The 14275-nt window shown below is 40.4% G+C and overlaps 1 protein-coding gene across 5 annotated transcripts in view; it reads left to right on the forward strand.

Annotated features, from left to right (window-relative positions):
* Positions 1-14275, forward strand: part of Atg10 (autophagy related 10) — a 322415-nt gene that overhangs the window by 290337 nt on the left and 17803 nt on the right. For 3 of the 5 annotated variants that reach the window (XM_052159888.1, XM_052159887.1, XM_052159890.1), the window contains one exon: positions 2275-2343. The exons of the other annotated variants lie outside the window; for them this stretch is intronic. In XM_052159888.1, the coding sequence (XP_052015848.1) occupies positions 2275-2343 (69 nt within the window). The remainder of the gene's footprint in view (positions 1-2274; positions 2344-14275) is intronic. 5 annotated transcript variants of the gene reach the window in all.

Consider the following 14275-nt stretch of genomic DNA (forward strand, 5'->3'; position numbering starts at 1 on the left):
TATTTATGTCCTTCTTAAAGTCCTCTATCAGCATCATGAGCTGTGATTTTTAATTCCAAATCTTGCTTTTCCAGTGTGTTGGGGTATCTAGGACTTGCTTTTGTGGTAGAACTGGGTTTGGATGATACCATGTCTCCTGGGTTTCTGTTGGTAATGTTCTTGTGTTTGCCTTTTGTGCCATCTGGTTATCTCTGGTGTTAGTTGGTCCTGCTATCTCTGACTGGAGCTTGTCCCTTCTGTGGGCTTCCAAGCCTGTCTTAGCACCCCTGGGAGACCAGATCTTCCCTAGCACAGAGGCCTGTCCCTCAGCACAGCTTCTGGGTGCAGATGGAGCCCAGAAGGACCCTGTCCCAGCTGCTCACCCACTCCTGTGCTCCCTGCACTCCCAGCCATCTTCGTGACAAGACTTTTTAATGTAGCACTGGCTGTCCTAGAACTCAGTAGACTAGGCTGGTCTCAAACTCATAGTTATCCACCTGCTCCTGCATCCTGATGTTGGGATTAAAGACATGCACTTCCATAGCCCAGCCTCTTTTCTTACTTTCAACAATAATTATATGCTAACTGTTTAGAATTATTGAAATTAATGAATGTCCTCATAAGTAATCAGTATATGCAGTTGCTTGTATTATTTCTATTCATAGGATTCCTATGCCCACAGTCTCCCTAACACCTACCTACCCTGGTAGAGCTGCCACTTCACATGTTCAGTGTCCTGCTAGAGAAAGATGTGAGACTGCGTACTGCCCTGCTTAAGTCCATTCCTCAGTTCCCTCTGTTCTCCTACCACATGGACATAACCCACGCCCTGCAAGAACATATCTATGCAGAAATCTAGTGCCAAAATGAACTATTTTTCTTCTATTTTATATATTATGATTTTTTTATTTGTTATGTTTTTGAGATTGTAATTACGGCATACAATTACATTCGAGATTATAATTACATCCTTCCCTTTCTTCCCTACAAACTGCCCTCCTTCCTCTCTTCCACATTCATGCCCTCTTCATTAATTGTTGCAGACATTGTATGCGTTACTCCTCATGCCCCATCAAGACAGACCTTTTATTTTACTGGGGGATCAGATAGCCTGTGCTCTGCGCTTCCCTTCTGAACCCCAAGCACCCTTGCTACAATCTCCCTGCCTTCTCTCTCTGTTACATCAGAGAAAATCAACCTTTGCCCCTGCCAGTAACCAGACCTCAGCCTACAGCGGCACCAGCATCAGCCTGGACTTGATCTCAGGCTTGGAGTGGGTTCCAGGAATGAGCCTTTATGGTGGCACCTGCATAACCAGTCTGTGACTGAGAGTGGAGCTTGAATCCAGCCTGGCTGCACCATGAGTCCCAGACCAGCCTGGGCTCTAACCGACCAGATCCATGGTCACTGATGTCCTGAAACTGGCTGTGAGAAGCTGCTCTACTCTCCTGACTTCTGAGGCTGCACTCACACTCTGCTCACTACTGAAGCTGAGCTCCCTCTCTGCTCACTACTGAGGCTGTGCTCCCTCTCTGCTCACTACCAAGCCTGTTGTGCTCACTCTCTGCTCACTACTGAGTCTGTGCTCCCTCTGCTCACTACTGAAGCTGAGATCCCTCTCTGCTCACTACTGAGGCTGCACTCACACTCTGCTCTCTACTGAGGCTGTACTCACACTCTGCTCACTACTGAGGCTGTGCTCCCTCTGCTCACTACTGAAGCCGTGCTCCCTCTCTGTTCACATTTCTTGGGACTTCACTCCCACTTTTTTCTGTTTAGCACTTGCCATTGAACATTCTCCCTTGGAATGTTCTCTTTGGGTCAGTGTCCTTATAAATTTGCTACCCCCAATCACCTCACTAGCAAAACCTTTGTTTATCCCTTTAATATGGAAAAAATGGGCCTTCCGTTTTCCTCAGTCCCCCTGAGTAAACTTTTCTGCCTTGCCCTCTCCACCTTCAGGTGTTGAGAGACACCTGGAAATCCACAGGATCATCCTCTGACAGTTCGTCCCCCAAGATATCTTTAAAAATAAGTGTTTCCACCAGAACAGAAGGTTTTAATGCAAATGTTGGTATGAAACATAATAAGGCCTCCAGACAGAGATGCAGGGCCTTTTTGTCTTAGTTTAAATGTTTTAGCTTTCTTTCTATGACACTATATAAAAATCTCATCAATATACAAAAAAATCTTTCCGCACCTCAGACTTTCTCATTTTCTCTGGATGAGAGCTTTGATTAGCTTTTTACAAGTTCTTCATTAGTAATTGGCTCACTTTCTTGTTTTTGTCTTTAGCTGCTGTCTCTAATCAGTTTATGTTCTACCAGAAAATTTTTGAAGATCGCGTGGAAGCTACTGTGCTGTGTGAGTTTATGGAATATCGCAATTTAATATGCTATATTAAACGCAACAAGTGCAGTTAGGGTTAAACGCCCATTTCTCCTCGATGCAGCCAGCAGGGCTGCTCACTCAGTCTTAGCAACTGCCTGACCTACTTGTGCAGCATGACTGTCTAATTAATAGACATTTACATAAGCTCCTTGTTCCCCAGCAGGCCTTGTAAGTCCTGGTGGTTATTTTCTTTCCACCCTGTGAAGTATCAGCTGTTTCCATTTTGCATATCAAAACACAGAGAGATTAAAATTATATACAATAAATTGATAACTAAATAAGTTTGGGAACTTAGAGGGCTCTCACATAAGAATCCTATGGCTTTAAGCAACAACGCATAACTTTGTAAATATGTTCAGAGTCTACTCCTGTCTTATCTTCGGATTGGAGTTGGAGTTGTCAGACTCAGAGATAGAGCCCTTTATTGGTCTAAGCAGGAATAGAAAAATCACTTTTCTGGGCTCTCTGGGGCCATGAAAGGAAGGTTTGTTAGTAGACAAGGTGGTATGACAGAATTATTACTGTGATGTCTATAATTTTTAATAAAAATTCAAGGAATCCTGGTGATATCTATACAGCATGTAACTCTAAAAAACTATTTCATGGTGTATTTTTTAAAAACACCATCTCAAATATCATTGTATTTTTCTGGCCACAAAATGTCTAGGTGCAGTTAGAGCAAAGAGTGGCTCAGGTGACTCACCAGCCCGAAGCAGAATCAGAAACTAGCTGACCTTTCTGGGAAAGACTTTCATTCCTTTCTCATGGTTTTGTTCTTCAGTACTGTCTCATTGCCTGACTGTCTATATCGTCAGTGCATATACAGGATAGAGGTATGGACTCTTCCCTCATAAAATGTTCTTCCAATTGTTAAGTGAAATTCTCTGTGTTTTGTACCTCGTGTTTTTGTCTCGTGTAGGTGTTGATTACTTCTAGGAAATTTGTGGATCATAAAGGGATTGCTTCAGTCATTTAACAATATCGTTAACAAATCCAAAGCTTTTCAGTGCTGTATGAAAAAATGGAAGTTGGTATGTCTTTCTTTCAACTAATTTTGCAATAAATTTGGAGTCAGCTTTGGAGATTTTGATCCCAGGCCACATTATGCTCTGCTCTTGCATTAATCCCCGCTCCTGTTCTTTGACATCAGAATCAGGTTAAATATCAAATTTTGGTGATGTCTCCAGTGTTCCTGCTCACCCCGTCCTACCCTACCCTGTCCTGGCCTGATGCAACCAGCTCCTTCCTTCAGTCCCTGTATACTGGATTTGGATCTTTAGTTGCCAACATTGTGGTCTGCCATGTTGTGAAGTCTTCTGTATCCTTGCACGGCGGTATCCTAACCATGTATTGGACAAACAGGCAGCCTATTTCATGTGACTCAGGGTGGCAGTCAGCTTATGAAAATTTAAAGCCCACTGTGCAGTTTAATGTTTCAACTATGAAGCATCTAAAGAGCTTTATAGAGCCTACACAACTGAAACCATGGAACAAACCTTAAATGTGAAAATCGTAGTTGAAGCATCTAAGATTTCAGCATGGATGTCTTCTGGGTAAACAAAGTAGCTTTCTATTCATGAGACCTTAGGCCAGTGCCACACAGTTCTCCTGTGATGTACCAATGAACCTCTCTTTGGCCATCAGATACCTTAGATGTTCCTTGAGATACCCTTTTTGTATGGATGTTGAAGTTCTCCTATAGATATAGGAGGTGCTGTGTCTAGTTCCATGCCAGAGAAAGAATCGTTCTCTCTGTGTGTCTTCTAGTGCTGTAGGGCCTACTGATGTCTCCCAAACAAATATTCCCCTTTGTGGTGAAGGCTGCATTTGTAAGGAGGAACAGTTTACTTTGGTACAACAGACTCTGTCTAGGTATTAATTCTATAAATATCCACTTAATACCTAGATCTGAGTCTTCATGGTCATGGAAGGGATAACAGGACATGGTTCCTACCCCTGGAACAGAGCCAGCAGGGTGTGGGCCTGCACAAGTATTGAGGGTTGCTGGGCAGTGAGGCTTGTTTGTAGAAAGAAAGAAAGAAAGAAAGAAAGAAAGAAAGAAAGAAAGAAAGAAAGAAAGAAAGGAAGAAAGAAAGAAAGAAAGAAAGAAAGAAAGAAAGAAAGAAAGAAAGAAAGAAAGAAAGAAAGAAAGAAATCTGGAGATAGAGATAGATATCACTTCCTGTTGCTCCCTTCAGGGCACTTTCTCCCCGACAAGGTTATCAGACAGTGTTCTCCCTCCAAAGGTTAATGACTCCATAATTAGAAGTAGCACTAGTCCAGCAGGGAAAGGTGTGTCTAAAGTCTCAGCAAAATGGTAGAAAGCTATGACCTTCAGGACGGCCCTTAAGGCTGTGGGAAAGAACTCTAAAAATATGAGTTCAAAAATATATAATTTCTCAGCTATGTAAAATATTGTAAGGGTCCATGATTCAAAAAAGAATGATACCCTGGACTCAAATACTATGCAAAACCAAAGTATTTTATTTTATTCTGCAGAAGTCCAGCATGCTAGGGTCTACCATTTGCCAAGATGGAGACATCCAGGTGAGCTCACAGGCCCAATTTAAAGCACTTTAGGGGAATTCCAGGGAGGGGTAATTGGCTTTTATCTTAATTGGTCGGCTCTATCTCTTGACACATTCCAGAACCATTGCTGGGGGGGGGCACATCCCCCCCCCAAACTGTTGTTGACTCTGCCCTTGTCAGGCCAGGTGGCAGGTAGCTTCTGATGGTGAGGCAGTTTCTGATTGGCTACACAAGGCCTGGGGTTTTTCCAGTAACTGACTTGCCTGTACTTTTCCAGTCCTGGGAAATAGAAATTTAGGCCTAGTCTCCTGAACTAGGTTTGAAGCCTGTCTTAGAGTCAGCCTGTCTCAGTCCTCTCAATATAAGGATGCAATATGAATTATATGAGGGGCTTCATGGATCTGAAAGAAGAGAGGCAGCTGCACTATGAGCCAGCTTGTCAGAAAGATACAAAGGCTCGAAGATTCCTGAGTTCAAGGTCAGCCTTGGACAGTGTAAATTTAGGTCTAGGCATGGTGGGAATGGTGATCTCAGAGCTAAATCCCACCCTGATAACTTGTTGAAGGCAGGCATTAGTTTGCAATGTTAAGAAAAATATTCTTGCTGTCTTTTCCTAGGAGTCTAGGAGCTCAAGTCAAAAAATGCTGATTGGTGGGATAATCAAAAGGGAACTTTGGAAGAATGATTGAATTGTTGTGTAAATGAAAGGCTGGAGTTGGGTCTGTGAGAGCTGAGCTGTGGGCTGATCTTCAGAAAGCTGTCTGGAGCAGAACACAAGGCTGTCAGCTTATACCTACAATTGACATCAAGTCATTTTTCTCACTGCTCCCGAACACCCATTCCTTAGAACTCTCAGTCAAGCCAAGGCTGGACCTTGGCATCTTAACATACAGAAGTTTCAGCATGCCTTGGATGCTGAAATTAAACATAATCAGAATACCTCTTGTGTCCTTAAAGAAATGCAGAATACTTGAGGTCCTTGCCTATAAATTGTCAGTTGTCTAAACCCTGTGGATTAGCAATAAGCATGGGGTGAAGTGGTAATATGGGTGGAAGGCATTGGCTTCAGCTGTAATCTTGGTGAAAGATAAATGTCAGTAGATGAGGAAGGCAGAAAAAGCAGCATGCACAAAGGTTTGTAGGGGAGAAATAGCTGTTTGGGGAACCGTTTCCTGGTGAACTATGTGCGAAGTATTGGTCTAATTCCCCAAGATTGCATCACATTTCTAAGTCACCATAAATGAGGCTCTTTGCAAAGAGAACTGGTTTGTTCCTCCCAGGTCTGCTCAGCTGTGAATTCTACAGAGAGGCCTTCATTAACAACTACATCACATCAGTCCCATACATCGTTTTCCTTATCACTAAAATCACCTTGTCCTCTTCATTCAGTCTGCCTTGTTATCTTTAAAAAGATGAAAGAGTGAGACAGGATCCTTCTGGTTTCCATCTGCACATTGAGCTGATCCTGTGCCACAGCACTCCAAACCTAAATACTACCAGGAGAGAGCTGGAGTAGAATTGAAGACCCAGAAATGAACCCACATACCTATGGTCACTTGATCTTTGACAAAGGAGCTAAAACCATCCAATGGAAAGACAGCATTTTCAACAAATGGTGCTGGTTCAACTGGAGGTCAGCATGTAGAAGAATGCAAATCAATCCATTCTTATCTCCCTGTACAAAGCTCAAGTCCAAGTGGATCAAGAACCTCAATATAAAACCAGACACACTGAATCTAATAGAAGAGAAAACCTGGAGCACATGGGCACAGGGGGAAATTTCCTGAACAGAACACCAATAGCTTATGCTCTAAGATCAAGAATTGACAAATGGGACCTCATTAAATTGCAAAGCTTCTGTAAGGCAAAAGACACTGTCAATAGGACAAAATGGCAACCAACAGATTGGAATAAGATCTTTACCATGCCTACATGTGACAGAGGGCTAATATCCAATATATACAAAGAATTCAAGAAGTTAGACTCCAGAGAACCAAATAACCCTATTAAAAATGGGGTACAGAGCTAAACAAAGAATTCTCAACTGAGGAATACTGGATGGCTGAGAAACATCCAAAGAAATGTTCAACATCCTTAATCATCAGGGAAAAGCAAATCAAAACAACCCTGAGATTCCACCTCACACCTCAGAATGGCTAAGATCAAAAACTCAGGAGACAACAGATGCTGGCAAGGATGTGGAGAAAGAGGAACACTCCTCCATTGCTGGTGGGATTGAAAACTGGTAAAACCACTCTGGAAATCAGTTTGGTGGTTCCTCAGAAAATTGGACATAGTACTACCTGAGGACCCAGGTATACCAGTCCTGGGCATATACCCAGAAGAGGCTCCAACATGTAATAAGGACCCATGTTCCACTATGTTCATAGCAGCCTTATTTATAATAGCCAGAATCTGGAAAGAACCCAGATGTCCCTCAAGAGAGGAATGGATACAGAAAATGTGGTTCATTAACACAATGGAATGCTACTCAGCTATTAAAAATAATGAATTCATCAAATTCTTAGGCAAATGTATGAAACTTGAAAATATCATCATGAGTGAGGTAACTCAGTCACAAAAGAACACACTTCAGAATACCCAAGATTCAATTCACAGGCATATTGAAGCCGAAGAAGAAGGAAGACCAAAGTATGGATGCTTCAGTGCATCTTAGAAGGGGGGACAAAATATTCACAGGAGCAGAGACTGAAGGAAAGGCCATCCAGAAACTTTCCCACCTGGAGATCCATCTCGTATATAATCACCAAACCAAATGTTGTTGTGGATGCTGGGAAGTGCTTGCTGATGAGAGCCTGATATGGCTGTCTCCTGAGAGGCTTTGCCAGAGCCTGACAGATACAGAGGTAGATGCTTGCCACCAACCATTGGACTGAGCACAGGGTGCCCAATGGAGGAGTTGGAGACGGGATTGAAGGAGCTGAGGGGTGTTGCAGCCTCATGTGGGGAGCAACAGTGTCAATAGGCCAGACCTTCTGGAGCTTCTGGGGACTAAACCACCAACCATAAAGTACACATTGAGGAACCCATGGCTCCAACTGCATGTGTGGCAGGGGATGGCCTTGTTGGACATCATGGGGAGGAGCAGCCCTTGGGCCTGAGGGTGTTTGATGCCCCAGTGTAGAGGAATGCCAGGGTGGGAAGACGGGAGTGGGTGGGTGGGTGAGCCCCCTCATAGAGGCAGGGGGAGAGAGAATCAAATAGGGGGTTTCAAATAGAAAGGGGAAAACATTTGAAATGTAAATAAAGAAAACATCCAATATAATATATATAAATATATAAAAATATATTTATATATAAAATATAAATATAAAAAATTTTAGACCTAAAAAAAAAGATGAAAGGAAAAAAAGATCAGAAAATTCTAAGCATAGTCTTCATGTTGGAATGAAGTTAGGATCCCTTCTAAGCACTATGCAGAAACAAGTAGAAACTTCTCCAGAAGGGTACACATTTTTCATAGGCCCCAAAGAATTACCAGTATATGGTCATACTATACAAATAAATGATTAAAAACACAGAATCCATGATGGGAATCTACGAGAGATGACCAGCCCAGACAACATACATTAGTATTAGAATCCACAAATCCAGATATTGGAAATATTCACTATAAAATACAAGAATAATTAGGCCGGGCAGTGGTGACACACACCTTAACCCCAGCACTTGGGAGGCAGAGGCAGGCGGATTTCTGAGTTCAAGGCAGCCTGGTCTACAGAGTGAGTTCCAGGACATCAGGACAGAGAAACCCTGTCTTGGAAAAAAACAAAATAAAACAATAATATTAAAAATATTTTTGAAAGAAGACAAATTTCAAAGGGTGTAAGGACACATCCCTATAATGCCTTCTTTTAGAGCATAGAAGCAGGAAGAACGGGAGATCAAGGTAGTCCTTGGCTAAATAATGCATTTAAGGGCAGCATAGATCACCCAGAGACCCCATGTCAAAACAAAATGAAGCTGGATATGGTGACACATGTCTTTAATCCCTGCACCTGTAAGGCGGAGTCAGGTGAATGTCAGGAGCCATGATGGAACAAGCCAATAACCAGCAGGTAAGCCTGCTGATCCTGAAATGGCCTGGATTATTAAATACTCTGCGACAGGTGCACCCTTATTAAGCAAGGCTCTAAGGGATTCATTTTAGAAAAGATTCCTGCTATTAATATGCTTTTCCTGTTATTATTAAACATATATAGCAATGAATAAGTAATAGCACACCCCTTTGCCGCAGATCTCTGCAGATCCACAAAGATGTACTGTCTTGTAGTGTTGCTATGTAGACAAATAGATGACTTAAGTCTTAATGATGATCCTATAAGAATTCCTAAATTATATCTGTGATTACTAAGCTCTTTTATAGTGGGACTACTATTAGTTCCTTTTCTTATAGTCAAAACTGCATACATGAGAACTCTGACAGTCTCCCAAGTGTCAACAGTTCATTGCTCTTAGATGGCAACCAGACTTTCTCCTACTCAGAGCACATTCCAAGAAGTTGTAAAACAATTAACCAAAGGTCATAAAAAGGGAACTAATGGCTTATTATAGGTGCTAAAACAGAAGATAAAATATTGACTGGGTGTATCTATACAAAACTTCACTAATAACTTAGTTATGGTTTTTAAACCTTCGGTGAACCGGTGGAGCTGAGACAGGTGATGGATGTTTAGCTAGATAATTACACCTAATAGATATGCATGTAAGCATTCTCTGTTGTAAACTTCTATCTCAATTTATGATTTGATTTTCCGTGTGAACTTCTGATGAACGTTGAAGCATGTGATCATGTTTTCTGAAAGATGTTTAAGTGCTGATGACAGGGAGAAGAGTGAGTACAGTTGTGAGAGGAACGGGGGTAAGAACTGAATTATGAGAGGGAACTGAGCTGAGGAGAGGTTTTTAGACAGAACACTTTTTAGACAGAATTGAACTCAAGAGGAACTTAGAAATATAGGGCAGAGCTTTCAGAGAAAAGGCATTGAGAGTAGGAGCATTATTGTGACTTCAGAGCAGGAGGAGAGAACAAGATTAGCAGGAGAATGCAGAGTGGAATAATTTAGGAACTATAGGTGACATAAAAATACTAAGAGAGCAGTGTGCAGGAGACAGAGGGAAGGGGGAAAAAGAAGACGCTGTCTTCAGAGAGCAGAAGGAGCAGACAGGCAGGAGCAGGGACAGAGCAGGTCCCATGGCAAGGACAAGGCAGGCTCAGTCTTATTAAAAGGAACAAAGCTTTTTTCTTACAAACATGGGTTTAATTCATTTAGCATTAAAAGGCGGGAAGCCTTTTCTTTCTCAATGCAATAAAGATTGGAGCTCATTTTTCATCCAGAATGAGTGAGTTCTTTCTGCACCAGGCTTGGTCTTTTGCTCCATATGCATATGTAAGTATGGATGTGTGTGTAAGTATACAGTTGTGAAAATGTATGCATGTGTGTGTATAAGTATGTAACTGTGAGAATGCATGCAAGCTGGACCCAACTGGATTTGTGTGGAATGTGTAAATGAGAACTCTGCATGTATGAACTTATGTGGAATTATGCATATTCGCTTATGTAAAAGTTTTTTTCTCTTTCAGTGTTAGTCTTTTCTGGACCAATAGAAGTTTACTGCTCCAAACATCCCCCTAGCCCACAAGCAAGAGGCATCTAGACAATAGGGGAAAGGCTCTAGCAATTAACCTTTTACTTAATCTGCTGTTTTAGGAACAGATGCTAAGTGCCTAAGACTGCAGTCTCTGGCCTCAGAGGAACACAGAAGGCAGGTCAGCTACAATAGCATAGTAACTTAGACTTATATAAGTAAACTTTTTATTATACAGCAACCTTAAATATCTCATAAGACCAAGTCGTCTTACCCCATACCCCACACCCCACACCCTCACTCTGGCTGCCAAAGCTCTGCCCCCTCAAGAAGAACCAACAAGAGAGAAGAAACCTCCCTCCAGGGCTGGTCCCCCACAGGTGAATGAACTCTGTGAGTTTAATACCAGCTTAGTCTACACTGTGAGTTCTAGGCCAGTCAGGGCTACATAGTGACAAGGTCAATAATAATAATAATAACAACAACAAATATAGTAATAATGATAACAACAACAACTACTGCAAAATTAAGGAAAACCAAATAGAACATGTAGGAAGTAACGTCTCATTAGGAGGCCTAGGTGTTGATGCAGATACACACAGTTATACACAGAGTTGACGGGAATGTTAATGTGCTAGAAGACAAAGCTGAAGAAGTGTGCATGTCCTAGTAAAAGTGAGATGACATGGTAAATTTGCTAACAGGTTAAGAGATATAAAGCATAGGAGAGACTTGACATATATAATAGAAGTTTTTGAAGAATAAAGGACAGGCAGTACTCAGTAGACTGATTCCAAGAATTTCTCAGAATTGTTGAAAGGACCTCCCTGTTTGTGTATAGGAAGATCAGTGAATCTCAAGCAGTATAAAAGAAGGGAAATCCACACCCAACCACTTCACAGTGTAAGAGCGGGAGGAAAGAGGAAGCCTTAAAAAAGGATGCCAAGTGAACTTTTAGTTACAAAAAACTGGAAGCTGGAGAGTGAGGTTCTATAACTCGAGTCCTGATAGATAGATCTGTAATCTAGAATTTTACCTACAAATTAGTGTTTTCAGAAATGAAGGTGAGATGGAACATCCTAAGATGGGACTGTTTATTACCTGCAAATACTCACACTCCTGAAAGATGTATTTTAAGGATTAAAAAAAAAATGGATTTCCAGATAAGGATATCCTTTGTTTTATCCTTAAATAAAAGGATTAAAAAAAAGGAATCTCCACTCTGGAGAATCAGGACAAGGCTGCCTCCAGTTTGAGGCTACCCTGGGCTACATTAGACACTGTCTCAACAACAAAAATATTTTAAAAATCCTTTTAATAAAAATATCTATAAATGAATGTTAAGATATACAAAAAAGAAAATGGATAAAATGTGAATAACTCACAAGGAACATGGAATTATAAAATACTAATAATATCTATGGATCTGGGCATCAGCAAAAAATCCTGAAATACCAGGATCTACACATTAAGCAAGGAGAGTAGATGAGGATAAATCATCCTATAATACTTTAATTGCCTGAGAAAAGAGGAGACTGAAATGCCACAGATGGTCCCAGTCAGGAACTATCAGATCTGAAGGGGTACTCTAGATATCAGGAGAGGAACAGGTTCTAGCGAGTGACAAACGGACACAACCACAGATGTGGTTTGGATCTGAATATATTTTTCTGTTTTGAGGCATGAGCCTTTAAGCATGAGGGATAGACATTTACATATCAAAAAATGTATCCAGTAAAGCGGGCCCAAGGAACAATTAGCATAACCATTAGGCACAAGGAAGTATAAAATCAACCAGGTAAAACATTTTCCCAGGTAACAAATTTAGAAGCTCGAACACAGACAACAACAATTTTCTTGATATAAACTTTTAAAGATATTTTAAAGGACATTTTGTCAAACTCCCTGAGTCTAAATGAGTCTTCGTGAGTATTAAGTATGAACTGTATCCTGAATCACATCTGGATAAGCTAAGAATGTTGTTTTGGTCAAAGACCCCCTAGGTGGGGGTCTGCCAATGTCTTTAATAGACATTGGATCTTTCTATCCAGGTGAGCCTGGATATCTGGGCAGAGACAGCCTGTCTGCTTAACAAACAAGGTCAAGAGATAAAGAGTAAAGGAACAGGATTAACTTGTCTGTGGATGTCCCTGAGGTATCCAATTCAGTTGCAAATTAGCAACTCAAAAGACAGAAAGCCTGGCCTCTGGGGTGGGGGAGGTAGCTTTGAGCTTTGTGCCAACTCAAATGTAAATTTTTTCTAATTTCAACACCCACCTGTCAAAGACATTGTATGAGGTTCCTCAAATGTAAATATCTTCTAATCTGAGCCTATTGCCCAAATCCACCCATCCTGCAAGGAATACTAAAAAATAAAAGGAACTTGTAATTTTAGGGTTCCTAGAAAATTCTGCTACCTGATATTAATGCTTTTTATACCATATTTGGAGCCATACTTTGTATATATCCTGTTGGGAGGTAAATGTAATTACATAAATGAGTGGAGCAAAACGTTGCAGACTTTTTTGGCTACAAGATGGATTCTTTTACATCTTAATTTGCTTGGTTTTTCTAGGTCCCGGCTACTAGGAAGGAGGAGAGTTTTAGAAGTACAGTAAATTGCCAAGTGAGATTTTCAGCTTCTAAATAGAGGTGTTCTGTAAAGTCCCAGGAGACATTTCTTGCCTCAGTCTGTAAAATTTTGTTTTACAGGTTTCACTGGGGCCACTGCAGCACTGAATAAGTTGTTTTTGTTAATAAAAATATTTAATCAAATACCTGGAGGATAACTTTAAAATTAAATATACATGTAATGTTCAAGCTAAATAAAAGAGAAAGAGCAATGTGAAAAGATTTTTCCCTGTTGCTGAGGAGATGGCTCAGTGATTAAAAATGCACTTGGCCCTTGTAAAGGTCCTGAGTTCTAATCCCAGCACCTATGTGCTGGTACAGTGGCTTCTGGACCAGGAGATCTGGCGCCCTCTTCTGGTTTGCACAGCCACTTGCACTCATATACACTTGCACAATTAAAAATAAAATAAATCTTAAATAACTTTATTGTAGATCCAAAATAAAGCCAAATTGTAGATTGGCCACAATATTGTAGATCCAAAATAAAGGAGGGGACAGAGGGTCCAAAGGAAGGACATTAAAATACAAGGGTTTGTAGTGCCGTGAGACAGAAGGGATGCTGAAGAACTGAAAAGGGGGCAGGAAAAAGTGGACAGGAAGATGGGGGAGGAGGGGCAGGAAGAATAACAATAAAGTGATTGAAAATGTCAAAATGAAACCATCAATTTTTATACTAACTTAAAACTAATAAATACAATTAGATATAAATTTAAATAGAAATAGTTTAAAATCCACAATAAAATGGAATGAAATTATATTGGATTACAAAATCTATAAGTGAACTTGACCCTCTATTCAAAAAAGAAATTGTGTTGGTTTTTAATCTATATTCTTTTCACATTAAGTAAAGATACAGAAATTATCCTCCAATAGCAATATTAGGTAGCTGGTCTGGCTATACTAACATGAGCTAGAAATCTTGTCAGACAGTGATCAGAGATAAATATAATTATATCATATTAAAATCCCAATTCTCTTGAAAGCTATTCTTTCATGATTTAATAACAGATTTGGGGTATGTGAAACAATATATACAATATATAGTATACGTTATATACTATATATTATATAGTATATGTTATATACTATATATTATATAGTATATTAAAACATATAGTATATAATTATATAATAT

The sequence above is a fragment of the Apodemus sylvaticus genome, chromosome 16 (assembly GCF_947179515.1).
Source record: "Apodemus sylvaticus chromosome 16, mApoSyl1.1, whole genome shotgun sequence".
NCBI classification, from domain to species: domain Eukaryota; kingdom Metazoa; phylum Chordata; class Mammalia; order Rodentia; family Muridae; genus Apodemus; species Apodemus sylvaticus.